This window comes from Phymastichus coffea, unplaced genomic scaffold (assembly GCF_024137745.1).
Source record: "Phymastichus coffea isolate CEN01 unplaced genomic scaffold, Cenicafe_Pcof_1.1 PCOF00043, whole genome shotgun sequence".
NCBI lineage: Eukaryota > Metazoa > Arthropoda > Insecta > Hymenoptera > Eulophidae > Phymastichus > Phymastichus coffea.
In genome coordinates this window covers 1,626,656-1,650,988 of record NW_026706854.1, presented here as the reverse complement: position 1 = coordinate 1,650,988, position 24,333 = coordinate 1,626,656, and the positions used below count along the sequence as shown (strand labels likewise).

The 24,333-nt window shown below is 40.1% G+C and overlaps 1 protein-coding gene across 2 annotated transcripts; it reads left to right on the top strand.

Moving 5' to 3' along the window:
- The first annotated feature begins 1,697 nt into the window (after positions 1-1,697).
- LOC131664221 (acid sphingomyelinase-like phosphodiesterase 3a) lies at positions 1,698-19,128 on the top strand. Of its 2 annotated transcripts, none has more exons than XM_058935143.1 (10): positions 1,698-2,050; positions 10,151-10,222; positions 10,302-10,370; positions 11,350-11,509; positions 12,016-12,221; positions 12,690-12,937; positions 14,151-14,331; positions 14,956-15,065; positions 15,501-15,676; positions 17,080-19,128. In XM_058935143.1, the coding sequence occupies exons 2-10, from the start codon at positions 10,168-10,170 to the stop codon at positions 17,306-17,308; spliced, it is 1,434 nt and encodes a 477-aa protein (XP_058791126.1). In that variant the 5' UTR covers positions 1,698-2,050; positions 10,151-10,167; the 3' UTR covers positions 17,309-19,128. The 2 variants fall into 2 exon arrangements, with proteins under 2 accessions (XP_058791126.1, XP_058791127.1); XM_058935144.1 differs by lacking the exon at positions 1,698-2,050 and adding an exon at positions 9,736-10,079.
- Positions 19,129-24,333: the final 5,205 nt, after the last annotated feature.

The window sequence follows — 24,333 nt, the reverse complement described above, 5'->3', positions numbered from 1 at the left end:
TCCAAAATGAATCGGGCTTCGAGCGTAAATTAATCGAGCTTGCCCGATGTGGCACTACACGCACTGAAAAGGATTTGTTTGTATCAAAAGAATTCTGTGCAACACAGTCCAGTTGTTGTACGAGAATTATGCGATACGACTAGCCTGAAGACTTTTTTTCAACATAATATGCTTTCGATGGCTTATGGATGAAATTTAAAAAATAGAAATTGCAATGGCAGCTGAACATTTGTTTGAATATTAATGCTTTCGCACAATATAGAAGAAAATTGATTAGAATAGTCGAGTTTATATACTGAAGTTAGTAGATGTCCATTACATTGTTAGATTGATAATTTTCTGATTATAAAAATTGAAGAAAATATCAATTTCACGAGAGAAAACAAGCTTTACAAACGTTAGAAATTCATCGAGTGCGCGAACAACTGATTCGAGTAGAGAGCACTGGCCTCAATGAGGCGTGATTACAAAAGCCAATCAGCGTAAACAGCAGCGCGTAGCAGTCAAATTGCAGCAATCATTCAGCTGAAAGTTTCCAGGCTGCAACTATTTGAGTGGTCCAATCAATAGAGGCGCCGATTCACTACAAATATTAATTCATGATGCAGATAGACTTGGTGAACAACTAAACTCGTGCAGAAAATGAGAAAGTCGCATCCGAGGCGACATTATAAACAACGACGGAGTAGTGAAAAGAGTCGATATCAACTCTCTTTCTCTCTCTCTCTACACACACACACACACACACACACACACACACACACACACACACACACACACACACACACACAATGTAAGTATATACATGTATATATATTTGTATATATATATATCAGGCACGAGGCAAGCGCAGGCAAAGTGAACAAAAAAAAAAAGAATAGACTTGCTTGGACGAGGTAGAAAATCGATCGAGGCACTATAGCCCGAGGGAAAGGAGAGCTCCTTGTCGCACACATGCGCCAGCGGAAATTCATCCTTGAATGATCAATCTTTTATATGAATAAATTCGAAAGCAATGGTGATTTGCGATATAATAATTCTGATCAATTATGATTAAGGATTGTCAAACTTACTATCAGGTGAACGCGTCATGAATTGAGCTCAATTTTCATTTCAACGTTGACTAGATTTATTATAAATTGATAATAGGTCTCGAGTTCTCAAGATTTGGTTGATAATTATCAAATTGAGAAATACTTCGAAGAATGCCCAATTTCATTATCCTCACAATTAATTGAGAGGGGAAAATCGGATCTGAAGATTTATCTTATAAATAGATATTTTCAATTCGATAATTTTATCGATCAAAGAAATCTAATTACAAGAATTCAGAAAGGTTACTATGTACATCACTGGTTTCAGAAATTCATTCGATCTCTCATTCAAATTAAATTCCAATTACGAGAATCAAAATTGGAGCGCAAGTTCTTGTCGCGTTAGAGAGAAAAAAAAAGCGAGCACAACGGTAGTCAATGCTTCTTGCCTTTGTCAATTCAAGCGATCTAAATGCCGCTCTAGTATTGCAAACCACAGAGTTCGCAGACTCCCCCGTGGCTCGGTGGTGGTGCAAGAGGGCGCAGCCGCGAAATAGTAGAAGGGGGCCAGGCACTGAGCGGCGCGGCTTGCTGAGGTGAGAAAGCGCGTGCGAGTACAAGCGCATCGAGAGGGAGGGCGTCAGTCGGTCGTTGGTCCGAGCGTGAGTTTGACGTACGTAGCCGTGCGTCCGCGCATCTACAGTATATAGGCCGGCTTGACAGCTGGTGGTTTGTTTGTTACTCTAAACAACAGAAGCCGATGCTCTTTATTGTTGCTGCTTTTTATTTCTCATGGAGAGTTATAAATGATTGTGCGCGGTACTTGCAAATGAGTTTTGCCCGACATGGTTATTACCTCCAAAGTTCATTACTGCTTGTTTGTGGTGAAATTGTTTTGGCGCGGTCGAGCTTGCAAGAAAATTTACTGTGAAGCGCAAAAGTTTGTCGCCGTGGAGAAGTGATTCAGTTCGTTAAGAAAAGCCTGGATATTTCCTTAAAGAATTCCTTTGCAGTCCGTAAGTTTGCTTCGTCAAAATTTACCAAGCGAACGTGCCAACGAATCCTAATCCGTTAATTCCTCTTTGCTAAAGATTTTATTGGATCGAGTTCGTTATCTACTTTCTCTCTGTCTGTTTCTGCCTCTCTCTCTCTCTTTCTCTCTCTCTCTCTCTTTCTCTTTCTGTACGTCTTCTAGGCTCCTCCTTGCTCGGCTCCCCAAAGGATTCTTCTCGAGACTACCGACTTGGCATTCGCGGCTTGGCTAATCGATTCGTCGCGTATCATTAGGCAAACTTGTAAAACTCCTGTCGATGTGTAGCTCTTCGTCGATCTAGGAAGCATTCAATGTTGCATGTCTGTTTATTAGATTGGAATTCTCAGGAACATTGAATATTTAAAGGACATCATTCATTATTTTTCTTTTAGAATTAGATCACTACTTGCGTTTGCAATCTGTTTTATAGAGCAGTCAATTTTCCGCTAAATTATTCCACACGGTAAATTTTATTTGTCGAGAGACCATTATAGCAATACGATTTGATAAATATCATAATATAACCTCAAACGAGGTCTACAATTAAACTGTTTTCTATTTATTACGCGTGTGAAGGAAAGATTTCATCCTCATTTCTGTTCATATTTATGTTTCCGGATGCAAGTATTTCCTCTCCTGCCTGTAAAAAATTTCTTTGATAAAGTTTAACGGGCATGATACACGTTTTCATCATTGCATCATATTCAATTATTTTGATAAGAATTGAATTTTAAGTTAATAATTTACCTAATTTAATATATTACTCAACGATAAAGCCAGTGTGATTAATTTAAGTAAGTTATAAATGTAGATTATGGTTTATAAAAATCGTATAGTCAACTCAAGTAATACAAGTAATACAATGTTCGTAAACCAACATAAAAATGTATTTAGATGAGCTAACATTACATATTTATAATCACTTATGCCATAAGCTAATTGTAAAACAGATAAATAACAAGAATGACTAAATTAGAATTCAATTCAATTCAATTATATATAAGGTTAATAGGTTAAGCTATAATCAAGTTGTTTATAGTCCAGCGTTTTCAAAGTATCCTAAACGTTATTAGTAATTAGAGTAACTAAATAGTAATAATTAGTAATAATCTAATCTAGAATGAAATTATCTAGAAACTATAGAGTAAAACCATGATATGCTCGTCAAAATTTGAAGCGAAATCCGGCGAGATCAATAAATTCACGTAGTGACTTATTGCTGTCGGCCGGCAACAAATCGATCGCAAAGCCGTTGGTTACGTGAAATCCTTGATCGGTTTTTTTTATTTCCGCGTGTCTCGTTTTTCTCCTAGCAAATATCGAACTCCCAAGCGAGATTAATGAGCATTACAGACAAAATAAATCATTGCATGTCAGTTAATCGATCGTTAAAAAGGTTTTACGACCAAATCACCTTTGTGTCGATGGCAAACCCTTTGTTTACTATTGTTGCGTTCGAGTACTCGTCTTCTGTATATTTGCGAGATTTATTGCCTCTATCACTCCTCCTTAAAGAAGGATTTGTTCTGTTCTTAACGTTTTACGTTACTTCTTATTAGCCAAGAGATTTTTCTGTGTAGAATCTCTGTGTATTCTCATCAAAATCAGTTAGACACTAATTGAAGTGATAGAAAAGGTATGGCATACAAGACAAAGTCAACTGACAGATAAATGATAAAATTATTTAATAAAAAATTATTATTACAGACTATTATTACAGCTGATCGTTTATTTTTAAAAATAAAATAAACCGCAAGCCACTGAGTCGCTTTATATTTCTGAACACTTAATACTCACTTGAAAATCGTAATTTATAACTCAATTTAGACAGGGCATGTTATCTTGTTCAGTGTTTTAAATAGTCGATAAAATTAGTAAATCAGAGTTCTATAACTAGGAATATGTATGAGATTGTATGAATAAGTAATCTGAAATTGAATTTACCCAGTATGTTAATAAGCAAAGAATAAATAAGTAAAGATCGAGGTAGGTCGGGTTGCCGCTATTTTGACTGCCCTGAAACGGAGACGCCCCAGAGGTTACCGCGCGTATTCTCAGCTAGGTCAAACGGGTGCCGGTAGCTCTTGTTGCGGTCGTCGGTTCGCAGTCATCGTTACAGAGAGGCATACACAGGTGCACGCACGCAACGGACGTTCCACAGAAATGTAGTGCAGGACCAAGGCACTCACACTCACACACAGTACACACGTAACGCAGCGCAAAACCCACGTGGTAATGATGGGGTTCCGCGCGCAGTGCAAGACAACGCAGTGTCGAAGAACGCGGACACGATCTTTTTATTACTTCCGCGTGTCTCGTTTTTCTCCTATATATTCTAAACCACGAGTTGGGCTCTGCTGGTACATAGAAGTTCAAAAGAAAAGAAAACCGAGAGTAAGAGAGAGAAGCCACGAGTTCTCACACGGTACTGAGCTCATCTTTCCGTTTTTTTGAGCGGGTGGAAAAGAGGAAACGCCCTTGCCGCATTAGGCCTTGTTGTGGGGCCAGTCAGGAAAACGCAAGGATTGCCGCGTGATCCCTTTTTTATGACGCGACGCGCGCCGTTTATCCTGCCACACGTGTTGGCATCCTGGGTTTTTCCCGTATGTGACAAACCCGGAAAAACCAACAGCTTAATTCCACGTGTTTGAAATTAAACGAACGAATTGCATCTTCGAATGCGCTTTCTCGCTTTTTTCTTATGGAGCGCGAACGCAGCGAACAGTCAGAATATAATCATTTAGGTGCTGGTGCACGTCGCAATAAAGTAGTCTGCACTTACAGAAAGGCGAATAAAATTATGACTGTTATTGTTCTGGAAATAAAATAACCGTACCCAGATGGATATTTTATTTCCGCGTCGAGTAATCGTGCGCTGTTAATTATACTCCAGAAAGTTTAATTTTAAACGTCTGAGTATATACTCAATTGTATTGAGTACATACGTAGTATTTAATCGAACGAATGTCTTTGAGAAATGTTGATGTAAAAGATGGAATAATTTTCTATAGTGCAGTCTTTGAGAAACGGTGTAGAATATGGAATAATTTTCTACAGTGCCAGTCTTCTACAAGCCTGCAAGCTCGAAATTCAGATTAAGCTAACCGATGCACCCACGTGTCTCACGGAAAGGGAAGGTCTCCCTCGGTCGATTGTAATCTCCAGCATGGTCACATTGCGATTCTATCGCGACGAAAGTAACATTGTAAAGTGCAAAATAGAAACGAGGGCGTGCATATATTTAAAAGCGCAAGTGTGCGGTAGAGCGCAACTAAACTGAAAAGCTCAGTCAGTTTTGGAAAGAGCTCAGCCTTTTATTTGGGAAAATCCATAAAAGTTTTCGCCGCAAAGGTTAAGGAATTGTAATCTTGCATTTGTGCCTGATTTGCCACCCATTCGTAGCAACCAAAAAGCCAGAAAATTTATCAGAATCTTACTTCTGCAAAAGTGGAAAAATAAAAAAAAAATTCTACAAGTTCAATCTCATTATTTACCGAGGGCGCCTTGAATAAGCACTTAGCCCCGTCTGTTTGTTGAGTGGCTGCCTTTAATGGATTTCACGAGTGTCTCGACTACAATGAGCCAGCGCAATTTGCACTTTATTTTACGTAATTACCAGTAGCTCGTTGCGCGAAGAACGAAAGAAAGGAAAAAAATATGTTATCGAGTGATCGATCTGCTTGACTTTTCGCGTGTTTAATTAGCGACTACAATGCTCCCTTCCCTCACTTTCAATGTCTATTATATCGATCGCCCGTTAATTTAGAACGAGACCCGCTTGGAATTGTTTCTACGGCTCGTTATTGAGCTTTTCAAGCCAGATCTGCAAATTAAATCGTTTCACTATAGGACTTCCAATCTGGTACTTGATGCAGTCTGACTTTTCAATGATAATTACATTCATAGGGAACGCATTATCAAAGATCATGAGCAAAAAGCATTTTCAGATTATTTATTTCAATTGGTATCAGTGTGTAGCCATTATCATGATTCGAAAAATATTTATCAACTTGGATAGTAAAAAGAATAAGAATTTGGAAAGACTTAATTTATAGGATATAAAGGAATAGTTGATACATTGTAGCAATCAAATTATTTACTTTATTAATTTATGTATTAAAGATTTTAGAAAATAATAGATATGTAATAAAAAGAAAATTAAAAAACTGAATGGTTAAAAACATGTAGATGTTTATATAACTTATTGAATTACTGTGATATGTATATTAATTTGTTTTAAGTTTCTTAGTTTCCAAGCTTTGGATATTAAGTTATTATTGTACCAATTCACTTACAAGTAAGTAATTCACTTCTGTGGGTTTATGCAGCTTATTCGGTATACATGGATTCGTCTTACATAAATAAAAATAAAAGAAATAAATTCAGAGATCAGTTAGTTAATCTAAATGAAGATACAATTTGGATGTTGTTCTTACATTCCCGCCGATGTAATATAGTGATATATATATTGTAAAGGAATTTATTTACCTTATAACATGTCAATTCTGAATCGATCGCTTACATGCGCTTCAGTGTAGCGGCGGTAACGCTACGTGCGAAATCGCCATAAATTAAAACAACGACCACAGTAAAACTGGTGGGCTCACGCCTCGTTCTCCGTTACTCGGCTCCCACTTATGGTTGAACATAAAGCTGTCTCGTCACCACTTCCGTGGCGCTGATCTCGATGACAAACGCAGTGTGCTTTCCGCACTACGTTTTTAAGGCATCACACTATATAGCACAATCGGAGACAGCATCGCGAGTACGACACCGTCCAGTCGACGAGTCTCGTTTTTTAGGAAACATCGAGCCACGCGTTCGATTGTAATTGATTAGTGTGTGGTAATAGCGAACCGAGAACTTGTAAGTCATCATCTTATTAGAAAAAAAATGTTCGCACCCTTCTGAATTTAACGAACTACGGTTTGAATCAATTTATCGAATTTGAGAAATGATTGGTCTGCGAAACGGATAGTAATTGTAATGGCTTTCCAACCAGAAAAAATTGAATCAAAGTTTAATTAGCTCTAAATCTATGCGCCTCAAAGAATAAAAAATGCGCACAATTATTCATGTTTGATTTTCCAGCTCATTTCACCTGTCACGTTGCATGGCTCAATAGCTATAAAGTTTCATGCTCGCTACACCTTTCTTGCTATATACATTTTACTACATTTTATAGCGAATATATTCTATAATCGTATAAACCACGTATAGGTATTAAACAATACACATATTTGAACAGACGCGATTTGTGACTTTTTTCTGTACGTATTTTTTATTTTTGTTTTATATATTTATTTATTTATTTATTTTTAAGGCAGATGAAGCACAGTGGTTCGTTTGCAAACGTCACCTGCAAATTGACATGTGACGCGATCGCAATAAAAAAAAATCTCACGTGCAAAAAAAAAAAGAAAAAAAGAAATGCATCGCACGTGCTGATTGAAAACAGTCCGTTTCACGGTGTCAATCAAAACGATATGAAGTCGGTGAGGCATGTTGTCGGCCTCTTTCCCAGACTTTTGTTTTGTCGCAATGGAAAGAAAAAAATATTCCCAGAAATCACGAAATATTCAACTCTTTTCTGTGGAAGTTTCACTCATAATAGAATACACGAGCTTCTCCGTCCGACTGAGATTCGTCTGTGAATTTGTTTGTGATTCTAAATTCAAAGTACAGACCAGATGTATGCTTGTAAAAGCAGTATGTCTCTCTGGTAAAAGCTTTTCTTTTTTCCATTTCAGTTTGCTTCGTTTGATTTTCAAAGTTTTATAACTCGGTCGTGTATTTTCACCTGACAGTAGCGAGTAGGAATAAAAATGGAAAATAGTAGTCTTTGCAGCAGCCGCACATTGCGCGGAACTTGGTTTCCTAGTGTGACAGCAATCGATTCGTCAAGTTCGCAATGCAATCTTAAAGCGCGTGGCGTAGAATCTCGATAAGCTGACTGCCTGAAAAGTAGCCCAGCAATGTGCTCGTATAAGCAAATATGTATATATACGTATGCACACAACAGAGCGGAAGAGCGAGCGAGAAGTCACATACATCCTGAGCACGTAGTTCGCGCTTGCAATCAATTTGGCCTTAATAGTTTCCCCGCCAAGAGAAGAGAGTCTATGTGCATGTGTGCAATGTATCACGAAACTAACTTGCTCTCTCAGTCTCCCAAGAGGACGTGCGATCGCATCTCTTCTTACGCATTGATATTTCATCGTGAATTTTCATACCGAACAACCGAATACGCTTGTTCTTCTATGGCTTTAATGTGTCTATGTATGCTTTTGCTTGTGTATTGTTTGCAGTTACTACGCGAGTTGAATACGTAATCGTTTTTTCCTCCGATGCAAACCAAATGCCGCCCTAGTCTGCTTACTTGGAATTGATTTCCGAATTACGTAAGCCTTGTCGTTTTTCACTCAGCAGACAAATCGAATTACCTCTTGCTGGGTTCTGGTAACAGTGACATTTAATGTATAGCGGAACAAACACTTTTAATCGATCTACGTTTATCCAATTATTTCCAGTGGATTTCCGAATCATATATCAAGGGATTGTTATGACGAGAGCTGTTTATAAATAGAAAACATTTTCTTGCTTTATTACGTATTCTCCGTTTGACTCGCTGTAAACAGAACAACAGACCCTAAATCGGTAAAGTATGAAAGCGTCAGAAAATATTTGATTTTATAAATAGAACTTTGAGAATAACCACTTAGTACTCTTTTGAAAAAGGTTTTCCAAATTTTCTTCGTTCTTTAATAAACTTAGGATGTAAATTTTTCGAAATTCATGCGAAGCAGCCCGTTCCCGATGCTTGTTCAGCAATACAAAAGAGTAATCCTTGCATCCTAAATGTTTCTTTGACAGCGCGCTTACAACAACGCCTTTCTTCGAAAATCTTGCGATGCTTTGAAAACCCATCAGAAAGGTTTTTGTAGACTAACGAGAGCTTTCTCGCGCAAGAAACTTTCCACAGCTTTCTTTGCTATATACAGATACCAGTTCTCGTGCACTGCTCCTTTCACCAGTGAATAATAAGCCTTTCGCAGCGAGACTCCTCTTGGAGTAATGGCACGGTTGTTCTTTTGACGGGTGATAGTTACCACAGAGCTCGGGCTTGCAGTTCTGTCGCTCTCTTTATATGATTGTGAAAACTTCTCGGTGGCTAATTGGTAACGCCAGTTACCGAGGAACGATTGTGCTACAACAGTAATCCTGTCAGAGCTGAGTTGGAAAATTTGTCTGCGTATAATGGTAAACTTGCGGAATATTCGGTGGACGAGTGCGCGAGCTTAATGGATTTTGGAGTGGATTTATACCTCGGGGGCCTTTTCGTATTGTTGAATGTTACAAATATATAACTCTACTAGAAATAATCAGGCTTTATGCACGCATTTACTAGTTCAATTTCAGCTGACTGCGAGCGCACAGCCGAAACTTCCTTTCGAAAAAGAAAACAAAACTTTTAATTCTTCAGCAGTGACATTTCAATTAACAGGCCGTTCGTATTTCAACGAGTCACCGAATCGAATAAAGTAGCGGGTAACAGTTGCGCTTGCCAGATTTTTCCGCGCTATCGATCCTTGAAAACGTGCTATATCGCTGGTGCACTGCACTCGTGCGACTTCATTCGCTCCGCATTTGGCTTATTAAGATCGTCAACGAAAAAGAGCTCTTGTCGCGCATGATTCCTGATCATTCAAACACCATGAGCTTGATTAACGTCATTCATATTGAAAAGCCGCTCGTAAGGTCACTCGGGAGCCTGCTGAATAATGACTGTTTACAATCATTTGTCATTTCGGTGATGTAATTTCCCGCAAAGTGATCTGCGAGCGTAATGTGTGATGATTGATTCACCGAGTGCGTGAATTTGATTTTGTTTGACCGCGTATTGATCCTAGTGCTCTCTCAAATTACGTGGTGGCCACCGTGAGCAACATTAACGGCGCTTCATTATTTCCAATTGAACGTCAATTTGGAAAATTGCTCAACCGCGAAAACGGGTACATCGGAACACATTAGAATTTAATGAATCACCATGAGGAATTTAAATGATTTTATTTTTGTGTTTCAGTTCCGCAAATAGCAAAGATGATCCGGGACTACGTGATGCTGTTGTGTCTTTGTACGGTCAGCGGTAAAGAAGGTGAATTATTTATTCTATACACTCTTTGGCCTCAAATTTCTTTCGGTACTGCGATCTAATCGATCGTTCCGTTTTTCAGGCTACTTTTGGCACATCAGCGATATACACTTCGACCCAAGCTATTCCATCCAGGGCAACGGCGATGGAAGTGAGTAAACATCAATTCGTACTTTTTTGTCCCGACGAGAACCAAAATAACAGCAACTTGCAACAATTACTCTCGTTAAATAGTTTCAAAGCGCGACAAGAGAAAATTTCATTTACAAGCCACATGCAATTTAAATGTCAGCAACCATACAACTTTGATCTTACCAGCGGCAAAACTTAATTAAGTAGTTTTACTAAAGCGGATCACTCATCGCCAACTAGTTGGAACCTCATTACAACCTCCCTCTTCAAGTACTCCATTGTCTCGGGAGTCTCTTATTAAGTCGTACAAATCCGACTGATCAATATTCAATTTGCTTGGTGCTATTCGAATTTTCACGGTCTAAATCATTTATCAAGCCTATATTCAACACTTCGCCAGAATATTTAGTGGCAGGAGCGGTTTACTATAGTTGCCTTGTATGCTTAATAATTAAAATTTGTTTTTTAGACTGTTATTTTTTTTCTTTTTTAATTAAGTTTGATGTCAATTGATGTTAAATATCAATAATAAATAATTATTTCAGCAAGAAACCTCATTCGAATTAATAGTTTTTTTAACAATTTCATTTCATTTCAATTAGTATCAATTACGTTTTTTTCCTGTTAATTTAAAAACTGGTACTAACTTCTCAGAAGTAAAAGGAAAATTAACAACAATGTGTTCCTGTGGATTTAAATAACATTGAATATTTTATTTTATTTCTTTTTGTGGAACTACATTAGGCAAGTCGCTTGAAATTAGTAATTATAATACTTGAATGTGTCAGTTTTAAATAATACAGTAGTCCAACTGCTTAAAAAATCGATATTACGTTGTGAGTGACATTGACTTAATTAAAAACAATTGGTCCAAAATATTGCCGCAAATCTATAATTAATATGTCATCGAGCGGCTGACCGTACCTAAGCTCGTACTACGCCGTTCCGCTGATGAAATTTATAAAAATATCAGAGAAAGAACTTACTTTTCATTGCAGAATGTTGGAGTCCAAAGAGTCGTGCAGGTTTAAATGACAAAATGCCAAATGCAGGACCTTACGGGCATTACAATTGCGATTCACCTTGGGCTTTAGTAGAGTCGGCAGCCAAAGCAATGAAGACTATCCACGGCGACATCGAGTTCGTTTTGTGGACCGGGTGAGTAAGCGCTTGATGGGTTTCTCGATACGAAACGGCACTGCTGCGACTTTTTCAAAATTATTTTATTGACGCTATATCATGGACGGTTTTTATTGACCCCCGTAATACTGTGAGTTTTTAATAACGCACCGTCGCGCGCGCGACTTTTGCGTTGAAATATTGCTCGTAGTTCAAAGCAAACTTTGCCATTTCTTTAAACAGGCTCTGCACTTTAACGGAATTCCCAAGAGCGAGCTTTGATATTTACAGTTCTTTCCCCACCATCAGCTCTGCTTGTGAAAATGTTGCAGGAAGCAATATGAAACCTGTTTGTTTACACTTTCGAAACTTAGCTAGGGTAGGATAAAATTTAAATATGATTTACTCTAAGCAGGACATTACTTTGAATGTTCCTCGAAGCACGAATATATTCCAGTAGCGTGTCGTATTTACGTTTGTCTGGTAAAAACCGAACCGTTGACTTTTATTCATCCGACTGAAGGAGTAAAAATTGTATATCACAGCGACACCCTGTCAAAGTACAGTGGCAGCACGGACGAATCGAGGATGCGATATTTAAAGAACATCTCTGATCTACTGTCTCACACATTCACCGGGCAATTCGTCTTTCCCGTACTGGGTCACGAAGATGCAGGACTGAACTTTTCGCGAATAGCCAATCTCTGGAGAAATTGGCTGCCAGACGAAGCTCTCGTCACTCTGCGAGAAAGTGAGTTGAAGATTAATATTCATTTCATTTGAACGGATAAATCTGTGAATGCGACGACGTATCCGCGTAAGGTCGGATGAAAGGCGCTCGTAGAACTTGACGTTGAATGAGAATAAGGAGAGCCCAGGTAAACGCACATTTATTTTTCTTCGACCGTACTGCTCGTCGCTAGTCGAAGGCTCGTATATAAACAGATTATCCGCGAAGGCTGCTCGCGAAGCTGCAAATTGAATTTACTCGAAGCCTCCAAATCCTTTAACAGTCGAAGTGCCAAACTAGCCAAGTGTCCTCTCGTGAAATCTGGCATGTCAGCAGCAGCACCACCACCAGACGAAACGACATTATGCCAGCGCACGAACTCCCGGCGCAAATCGAATTATCAGAATCCTCCGCTCTCGCGGTTTTCGTTTCTGCCCACGCCGCTTCCTGAATAAAATGTGATCATCGGTTTCTTGCTTCCCTCCTCAGACGGCTACTACACGATCGAGCAACGCTCCAAGAATTATCAGATAATCTCGCTTAATACAAATCTGTGGCTAAGTCCGGTGTCGGACAACCGCATGCCAGTGAGTCAACAGCAGCAACAGCAGCAGCAGCTACAGCAGCGTATCGTCAATCAGCCATTAGCGTCAGCAATGTCATCAAGCTCAGATCCAGCCAACCAGTGGCGTTGGTTCGACTCGGTGCTCAACACCGCGCGCAAAAAAGGAAAAACTGTGAGTATGTGCTCCAGTGACGTTGATGAAAGCTGGCAAACAGACACGTAATTCCATGAGATACGTGTATTTGGACATGCGTACGTGTAAGCTCGATTGATTTTCCCTTTTCGAGATTGGAACGATTAATTCGAGGAATGGTCGGGTAATAAAAGCTTGTTCTTGGAAACATCCGTAGCGTTCCATTTATTTTTACATGTCATCTGTGCAGCTGGAGTATTCATTTTTTGTGACGTTCGGCGTATCTCTATTGGTCATCCTTCTTTTTCAATTAAAACCGTACATCTGATTGGGGGTCAATTGTTCGCTTTATTCCATTTCCATTCTAACATAATAATAATATTTTCAATGCAACTGCTGAAAGCATAACGTAATTAAATCCCAACTTCTCAAAGCATCTGAAATTGAAGCAACTGAAAAACATAACAAGTGAAGCCTCAACGCAAGAAGTTCGCACAGCTTTCGCTCATAAACGCACGGATCGCGTAACACAAAGGGGATACGCTCGGTGTGTATAAAATCGTGTTAACGAGAGCGCACGCCTGTATGTGTGCGCGCGCGCATTACGACGAGCTGAGCTGCTGCTATATATAACCAGTACGCATCGTCAGCGAAATCAACGCGATAGAAACGCTGCGCGTATAATGGAATTACAAAATGACTGCGTGCATCTATGTCTTTTTCTCTTTCCCTCGTTCACCTAAAAGTGACCAATCAGCGTTCCTATTGTCACCTGATTCCTCGATTCAGCTGTACTGGTTTTTTTACTGCTTTTTCCTCCCTCGTAGCCTCGTCATCGTGAAGTTCGATTGCTTTCGACACCGATGACAAGTTAACGGCCAGGCTAATTCTAACGAATCATCGGTAAAAATTACGAGACCTGTAAATGAAAACAAAGCTAAATTTTGACTGTTACGCGCTTCCTAAGCTCCTTTTGTTGTTAATCCATTTTGCGCGATCATGTTCACGGTTCAATTAACGAGACGTAATTAACAGTCTATCATGTTGCCTCGTGAAACAAACGCTAAAAAGAAAATAAATAATAAAAGTACCAACCGGATTATATTACGTCGTTTCATAATTTTTAAAAGCTTGTAATAAAAAATAATTATCCAATTAATGTCGCGATGAGCCGAGCAATAAATTTTCGATGACATTGCGTCACAAGCGAGAATGTTGACCTCGGTGTGTTTGTGTGTATGCGAGAGAGCAGGTGTTCATAGTGGGCCATACACCACCTGGTATCGACGACCGGGAATCCGGGACTGGTGGCATCACCGAGGAGCACAACGCACGCTATTTGCAAACGGTACGCCAATATGCCGACATGATCCGTGGACAATTCTTCGGCCACTGGCATTCCGATAGTTTTCGCGTCATGTACAGCGACGATGGTAAGGACTTTTCCAGTCGCCTTTTTTTTGTTTCGTTTTACGTTTCACAGAAATCCTATCTATTTTTCGCTTGAATCACAAACATGTAAGGAAATATTTGATATACTCATAATTCAGCTAATAATAACTAGTTTGCAGAAGCTTTGAAAACTCCCATAACAAGTTTGGTTATGAAGTTGAACTTTGTTACTAGTTATCTATAGGTAAATTATAAATTTACATTGCTTTGAAGTTGTCAAAAGTCGTTTTACAGCACGATTGCGAAAGGCTTTCAAACTTTGCTCATTTAAACTATGAACAAATGATTAGTCAGCTTGGATATTGGCCATTGTTCTGGTTAGCAATGTCACCTGCATCAAAATTATCCCTCGAAAAAATTTCTGTTACAACGTAAGCCAATCAGTGCCGCGAGTTAACAATTACTAACTTGCCCTTGGGGCTTGCATTCTTTCCCTGAAATCGTTAAAAAAGAAAGAAAGAGTTTTACTCCTGCTAAGCGAAGCGTGATCCAGTCTCGGTGCCCTTATTGTAATACACAAGATACCGAGTTTTCATGAAGCTAACTTTGAGAGGAGGAAAAGAAAAGCAGACTAATAAAAACTTGCAACAATGGTGCTTTTGCAGATGAGCCAGTATCGTGGGCAATGATGGCGCCGAGTATCACTCCGTACAGATCTGGAGGGCCAAATAATCCCGGCCTGAGGCTTTACAAATTCGACATTGATACCGGACAGGTAATCCATATAATCTGATGGTATAGCCTTCAGATGACCACGTAAACGTTTATTTTCATTTTCTGCTTTCTTTGTTCACGTCTATCAACACGCCAGAAATGAATTTTTAGACGTGAATATTTAACATCAATTTTCATACTTTTAACCTCGATTCTTTCATTCCATTAAAATTTACCACCAATTTCACGATATCCGACCCGCTAGTAATGCTCCACTTTTATGAGATCAAGGCTGACGGAATGCTCGTAAAAAGCCCTCGGTAATTTTTTAAAAGCATATTCCCTCCGGAAAAGAAATGAACGCACGATCGGCTTTCAGGCTCACGTCTTAAAAAAACGAATTGAAGAAGTGCAAAGAATTCCATATGAGTTGATGTTGAGACGACGTGGAAGAAAAGGACATAATTGAAAAAGTCGCTTGTACGCCTGTTTGCAGATACTCGACTACTCGCAGTATTACCTGAACTTGCCAGAGGCGAATTCAGGTAAACGAGCAAACTGGCGGCACGAGTACAACTTGCGTGAATACTACGAGCTTCAAGAGATCACGGCGCTTAGTCTACACGACTTGGCCGATCGATTTACTCAGACCAATGACAACGCTTTCGTCAGGTGAGAGAAAAATCACTTATTTCAGGGGAACATTCATTATCTGACGCTTCGTACCGTAGTCAATTTGCCGGTATGTGATGACGGGTAATCGAGCGCTCGCGTAATCGATTTTGATAGCTCTGCGATTGACGCTTTCTTCGCGCTTGCGAGCACGTGATTTATCTCTTTTTTCCTCAAAACTCATATTTTCATTTCTCCATGTTCAAGTAAAAATTAATCAAAATTTACTGCAATATGTGGTCACGAGCGCCCTTTATTTCCTATAGGTTCGAATTTTGCATGTGATTTATTGAATAACAAATAAATTCAATAATAGAACACGCATGTACGTTCATCTCGACTAATTCTTACATAATATACAATTATATTCATCGAGCTGTCTGCTATAAATGCATTCTCCGTTTCAGTTTGTTACGTCAAACGAGAATAACACTTATGTATAATCGAGTGGAATGGTTTAGAAAAAATTAGTCCATTTCACAGTAGTAGAGAAGCCCTCTCTCGCTCTTTGTCTCTCTCTCTCTCTCTCTCTCTCTCTCTCTCTCTCTCTCTCTCTCTCTCTCTCAACTTCTAAAATAAGAATGAGAAGGAAAAAACGTCGGCTCAAGGGACTCAAGCTCAAAAGGCTGAGAAAGGCATCCTTGAGCGCCAATTCCGTACAAAGAAAATTGCGCTTGCTTGCGTCGGAAATAATGTTGTTACGACGAAATTGTGTCGACCAATTCCATCCTTGTTTCACTTTTCTGTTATTATTTAGTAAACGGCTGTTTTAATCATTACGAAAACTCGTTTTAGCCCTGGTAGATGGATTTTTAAAGTATAACGTCGTGATCCTTTGAAAAATAGACGCTTTTGATTCAATCGTCTCAGGCTTGCAATTAATAAATAAATATCGTAGAGATTCTGAATTTGATTGATAATCAAAGTAATTCTTTTTAATCATACAACAGTGTACAAACTTAGGAATTGTTTAATATTATAGTAAAGAAGGATTCATCAACGGGAAGTCATTTAACCACATCTGCGAATAATAAGAAAAAAAGAAAATATCGGAAACGTACTGTACGCAATCAATCTGTAAGAAGTTCTTGGAGGTTCACTTAGCTTGACTTGCCACAGCGAAGAAATTGGTCTTATCATAACTTCCATAAAGGTTTATTTCAATTGAAAATTGAAAGCAAGCACAAAGTTTGAAAGTTGTTCCCAAGTGAGAACTGAAATCCTAATGCGAGTTTTCCTTAAAATTTAATTAGCGAATGTAATAGTCAGTTGAGAAAATCTCCAACTTCTTGACGTAGCTGGTGTCTGCATTTAAGCGACAGTTTCGAAGTAATAACTGAAATGTGCGAGGAACGACCGAACGAGAGAGCAAAGAGAAAAAGTGACACCGTTCAATTCCACAGGTACTACGCAGCAAACAGGGTATCTCTGCCACGCGAAGTGGAAGAGATCTGGGGTTGCGGGGGCGCGTTAAACGGGCTTTGCGCGCTGCAACACTACTGCACGGTCACTCGGCTGACTTCGCGCGGCTACGCCAGCTGCGTCTCATCCTATGCCTACGCATTGGCTTCGGCAATATCCACATCATGGCTCCTATTGACCGTCCATCTACTGTTAATGCTATCACGGTAGGACTGCGAAGCTGTTATCATGATAAAATCCCTACGTTTCTGTCAGCTACATGTAACCCAAGAAGACTGAGTTTAGTGAAAGTCGCGTTAAAACTACGCGCTCGCTTAATTACGAAGAGTGTGAAAAAAGTAAATAGAGTATAACCACGTTTCTTTTCCTTTTTCGTTGCTTCATGTCGAAGTTTTTGAAATTAAAATAAATATTCCAGATAAAGAAGGGTCGCACACGAGACTACGCCAAAGTCAGCATTTGTCTCTGTTCCTTCTGTTATTCGTTCACTTTGAAAATATAAAACGGCGTGGTTTGACTGCCGTCACGCGAGATATATAAATCCCATGAATAATAATAGTCAAAGGAATATATGAATGTGTAACGCGATGTTTTTCGCAAGAAAAAATATATATAGCTCTAACTAATGTTCGTTATAAATAAATATGGCATGTGCGAGAAAGATGAGAGCGAACGGGTGATATTTAAATGTGTTCGTTATTGTGTTTGAAAATTATAAAGAATGAGAATGTTTGAATGTTCGCCATTGACGATATTGACAATTTTGCAATGGATAAACTATTGTTGACTGGATCTGCGTAATAATTCAACAGAAGGCTCCTATTTATATAAGTAGTACTTTTATTCTAGCGATGCTATCGGGTTGTCTCGGCCTGAGCGTTTTGTTCAAGTTTAAATAAACTGCCAATTTAGACTGCCATAGACTAGCTGTCTCGTTTCTAAGTTAATATGGGAATGACTAATGGATTTGCGGGTTATTGAGTCAAATTCTTTCGTCCATTTTCGATCGCGGTAGAACGCGGCTTCATCGGCAGCAACAAACGAAAATTCTGTTTAAACAAATTAAAGCTATATTGGTAGTGACAGACCGCAATTAACCGTGTAATGGCGACAATGCATTTCGATCTTTTATTAATAGGGTATCGATCGTGGTCCGCAGGTGCTAATGCCGTTTTTTCTTTCCTGTAGACGCTCGAAGATGCACTCGCCGTCGGCTCATGAAAATTCATGAGAGCTTGATCTGTCTTTAGGACATATATACCGTTTCTAATTGTTTACCGAGTAATTTATTTTACTTAGATGTAGTTAGCTCGGGTACAAAGATCCTGCAAAGAAATTAATGTCCTTTTGTCCACTCAGAAAACGACTGCGATCTAAGTACACTCGTGTTTATCGCCGTCAAACACAGTAGTGCAGCGCCAACTGTTTATCCCAAGTACACACGCGAAATAACGAACGGCCCAGTGGCCACCATATAATTTTGAGCGTGCCCACGGAGTACTAATAACACGCTCGTTCGCGCTCTCGGGAAAACAATTTTCGCTGCCTCTAAAATAAACTCGCGCGCGAGTGAAAGACAAAGAAACGAAGTAATCATAGCTTTGATATAACTGCGTTGGAAAATACTGCGAATCAATTTTAGCGACACGCGAAATTCCGGTGATTTCTAAATTGATTGTTCTAGACAGATAAGATTATTTTGTCGAAGCGAAAGTGAGCAGAATTTAAGTGTTATTGCGCGTGTGATCAGGAGCGTGGCTGAGTGTTATATCCAATGTATTGTTGTTGATCGAACGAGACTGTTCAGCTACAAAAAACATTCGGGTGTACTGTCGCGAATCCTCGTGTAACCTAGTTATACATGTGAAATGTCGAAGAATATCCTGCACCAAACTGCCATTGTCGAACGAAAGGATATTAACGCAAAGGTCGAGTGAAGAAGCCTAAACGAAGAAACGAAAGAAAAAGTATGAGAAAAAAATTAAATGCTCGTTGAAGTACTTGTAAATGGATATTGTATATCTATATATTCGTACCACTCTTGTGATTACCAACCATGCATTTATTTATCAATAAAGTTATTGATTTGTTTTTAACCAAGATTCCTCTTAATTTCTGTCGGCCAGTTGCAGAATCCGACGGCTGGAAAAGAGCAAGTGGACATTTAACTAATTAACCGCGCAATTAGCAGATCGTTTGGCACGATATATTGCCCTTGTAATTCATGCTGCCGCTTAATCACCGACATTGCTTTTATGCGCGGTATAATTAATTTTCATTTTATATTTATTCGAGGTGATAAAATATGAATTTCATAATTAATGATAGTTAGCGGTTGATGGCAGATTAATGATGACCGAGGCGAAAAAATGTTGATGACTTTCCATCGCTCGGCCTGCATCGCAGGAGCACTGAAGATGAGCACGGCAGCGGCTCGATCCAAAGGAGATTGACGCATGTAGCTGCACATACAGGAGCTCGCTACTGGCGGTAATCTGCAATTTTAATTACAGCGAGTTCATCAAAGCTTGGCAAGCTCGCAAAGGGATTTAACAAGCGATTAACAAGGCCGACGGATCGCAGGTGGGATACTGCGCTCTAGATCGAATACATCCATGTCCACTCTCTCTCTCTCTCTCCTCCTCCCGGTTTATTGCCGACGAGCTCCATAGCGGAATACACACTCGATGTACACATAGCTATTGTACGGCGCTCGGAGATAATGTCAGGGGCACTTATTGGCTTCCGACACTCGTGGACTTTAAGCACGCGATATCCGTTTGATCTGCGTTTGCCTATGACTCGTCATTCATATCGTTAAGCACGCTTGTAGTCTCGTTTTTGTCATCGTCCTCTGTAGGTGTTACTTTGATAATTAAGCTGAATCGGCTCGTCATCGATATCTCGCTCAAACGAGGCTTATCTGCCCCGTTTCATTTTCAAACGCTTTCAAGGGCTAATGGTTCAGATATATCAACGGAGGGGACGAAGAGTTATCGCCGCTTTCTCACACGGACTTGGTTCTGATTTATGAGGATGCGCGACACTCGCTTTTCACGCTCGGCAAAATTCACTTGGCAAGTGCAATCCCCTCGGTCTCTCGCTGTGCACTACGTGAAAAGGAATACAGGTCGTTCGGGGGTTTATTTTCGGCGATGCCTCCTCAAGTGCGCGTGAGTTTGTGTGCATGTGCTCGATTAATTGAAAAACAAATTAAGGTCGATTAAATTATCGTCGACTCCATTAGTAAGGGATTCGTGTGCTTTGTACTTCCCCTCTCTTTATATATGATCTTTACTTATTCATTCACTGTGCAGCAAATTAAAACACTTTAGAAATTATCATTCGAAACTGGTGCAAACAGTATGATCGATATTCGATACTTTCCATTTAATTATTCATTAAAATTTTCGTGGCAGAATATGGGAAATCATTATCATCACGGAGAGAAAAAACATTGCTCATACTTCTATATCGATTCAAAATACTGTATTCAAATCGCGTTACCCTTTATACATCGACGCCAGCATTGTCCGAATACTTGACCTGCTGCTTCAAAAGCCGTATATTGCACGCTGACGCGCGGCGGTTCTAATATCAGAGGAGGGTATAGTAAATTATGCGCGCCGAACTTTTGTACGTACAAGACTATCAACTGATCCGGTAAAAATCCCACACGATCGAACGAAAGAATAGTCTTTGCGAGTCAAGTTAACGTAGCTCACTATCACAGACTCGCGCGCCCGCATACACACTACGGGTATGTGAGCGTATATATCTTCTTTTTGCCAAACAACTTTTAGTCTTATCGAGTATTTGTCCAGAAAAAAAGGCTCGGGTATAGAGATGCTGTAATCCATATCGATAATTTGATTTTCACCGCAGTCTTTGAATTCGGTTGAATCTCTAAAAATATTGTCATATTAATTTAAATTAGATTAATATGATATTAAATAAAGTCATTAATCGTCATCGCAAAATGAAAGATAAACTGGTAAGTATTCGATCGACCGGTTCGTGTAACAAGTTTTGTCACCATTTGGCGTTTCTTTTAAAAACTAACGCGTTTGAAAATCACTCGACGGAGTTTTATTTAATGATCCAATTCTTGAAATCCCTCAAGTTTACTCGTTTCCTATGAAAGCCTATCGCTATAGGCAAGCGTACAGATTTATTAAAGCTTCTACAAACATTTGATGATTATAACGAGCTATATTTCAAAGAATATATAAAATCATGCGAGACACATAATTATTCCGAACGCTTAATGACTTGAAGGAAAAAGATGTACAGTTCAAAGTCGTTCGTGAGACATAGAAGCAACTATTTTCACGTTAGGAAAACTCGCAGCTTAAACTACCGTAAAAGCGGGTCAATAGCTATAGGAGAATTTACTCAGTGCTTGCAAACCCGAGAGTCTTAGAGAGTAAGAACAATAAACTTGGACTAGCCGTCGATGTACTAAGCTCATTATCTTTAGCTCGATGCGTTCACTGCTACGACTATCTGAACATTGTTCATCAACTTTTATTAGCAATAATTTTGATTCGTCGTAAAATTGTTCGTCCCGTCACCCATTAGATTTCTCTTGTTATCAAAATTTCATCGATGAGCTCATGTCTTAATGATATCGCGCTGTATTAATGTACTTTAACCTGCATGATTCCTGAATTATTCATAAAGCGAGTGCATGTAACTTCATCACAGAGAGAGAGAGAGAGAGAGAGAGAGAGAGAGAGAGAGAGAGAAAGAGAGAGAGAGAGAGAGAGAGAGAGAGAGAGAGAGAAAGAGAGAGAGAGAGAGAGAGAGAGAGAGAGAGAGAGAGAGAGAGAGAGAGAGAGTAAAGTGCTAAGCGCGAAATAATTGATGATTGCTTTTACCTCCGGGAGATCCCTTTCATTCTCTCTCTCTCCCTCACGGTATGGACCTCGCTGATATCGAATATACATAATACAGGGAAAAACGAGCTTTCGGTAGTATAGACCAGCATAAGTTGGCAAATGGTAACTCATTAATACATCATATGATCAGGCGCACGGGATTACATACGTCTTACAAAGACAATCGAGTGGTTACAGATTTATTGCTCTCTTGACAGGCTCACGGTAGCAGAAGCAGTTGTAGGGTAACTCTCGTGGGTCGTAATTAAACTTGTCGTTCGGCACACGAGTGCTCACAGCATAGATTTAACGTATTCGCTCTGGTTTTCCAAAGGCTACGCGCGCAAAGTCACATCCAACAGCTCTCAAGCACACATCGACTGAATAGAGGGTTGATCCAAAACTTGTCAGGCACGAAATAACAGCTACTATTTTACAACGGCCAACTAGCATAAAAGTAGCGCGCAAAAAATCCGTACCTGATGCTCGGAGCAACTAAGTTGCAGCGGCGAGAAATAGTGCGGAAGACGACAGCAGAGCAACGCACTCGGCTGTTTTTATATTTATCAAGTGGCCGAGATACTCGCGTACAGCTTCATCATCGGTCGAGGCATATCCGCGTGGTCCGTGCGGATAACGAGTAGCATCACTCACACGGGGAGCTTAAGGCCTCGTTAGGGAGCCAGCGCTGAACCATGCATCCTAGCAAATCGGCCGGATCGGCTGCTCTGTCTCTCCGTTACCCGTTAATCTTGCCTTTAATTTATGTATTTCAGAAGCGAGCGCCCGCTCGCTCCCCCTCCACCCTCGCCGGCCGGTTCCTTTTTCTCTCGCGATCTACCTGCTATCGACACTTTGATGCTTGAGCGATGGCGGTAATGTCGATCATATTTATCGCAACAAAGAGAACAATTTTGCAAGCTGCCAGCTTCGTTTCTTGCTTGCCCGGATCGATAATTCAGATAACGGCTATTGTTTGCGCATAGTCGAGATGATTAATTAATCTGCTCGGCAAAACTTGTACAGTTACGTAGCCGAGGAAATTTCATTTCCCAGTCGCTGAGCAGATCAAATATTTTACGCTCGACTGATCTCATTTTTACAATCTGACGCTATATACGCGCAGGTATCGTGTGATATTGCTAGTGCGCAATCACGATTTTGCGATGCCATTTCCTATTTGCCGTTGACTTTACGAGGGGAAAAACTTTGATAGGCCCAATCGATAGAAGGCAGAAAAAAAGGAAACTACAACTATATGAGCCCCGGGGCATGCAAAATTCAGGATTATTGCGCTTGAGCACGTCCAAGATACGCGCGGCAGATCTCGGGTTATTGGTATTTATGATTCGAAGCGCGCGCGCGCTTTCACGGAAACTTGTTGAGCCGTGAGCTCTGCCGTTCGCGCTCTCTCGTCGATCGACTAGTGCGCGCGCGGACGTGTGTGCCGATCGCGTCGGCCGCCGAGTTTGGCGTCGACGGATGACCTAATTAATGCGGAGTTTCGCGTGCTTGCACGCTCTCGTAAACTCTACCGAATGCAAATTTGGCAGGTTTTGTTTTTTTTTTCTATCGTTTTGTTTCGAGCGTAAAGCGACTGCCGCTACACGGAATCGCAATTAAAATTTCAACGGTATTTAGCTGTAAATGAACGAAGTAGAAATAATCGAGTTTAGTCGGACGTGGCGCGTCCGAATTTCACGCTCGATAACCAAGAGCTAGCGGGAAAGCGTTTTATTCCCTTTTTCTGCTCCTTCATTTCAAGCAACGTCCTTCGAATTACGCGTCAGAGGTATAATAAGATTCGTTATAACGTTTCATCAGACGGAGCCACACGCGCACTCGGAATTTCACCGCCACTCCAACGCGAACAAAAGCGTCGCGAGCGCGCTCGCAAGAGACGGAAACGCCCGCACGTGTCGTTTATTTCCCGCGAATATAGCGCGCGCGGCATCGTATAATTGGAAGAAGTTGAATGAGTCCTCCCACGCGTGGTTCGCCGTGGCAAAAGAAAAGTCACACGCGCGTACTTTGCCACGGCTCAAGTGGCCCTTTTCCTTTGTTGAGCGCGCAAAAGAGGTGATATCGCCGCTGCGCTTCGGTCGTGTGCGATTGCTCGCATGAAATATTATTCTTCCCTATTGTCAGCCCATGTTCGCGTTCTAGTTGCGTAAATTCTTTATTCATTTTCAGAAATGCCATTTGAAAGAACAGCGTTGAAAAAGTTGAAAAAAAACTAGCGAATTTAATTAAACGAAAGCAGTTCTTGCATAATAAACTGCCTTGTGAACTCTGTGGCAAACTTAATTAGCGAGAATAGAAAATAATACGGCAACAAGCAAGTTCAAAAGAGTT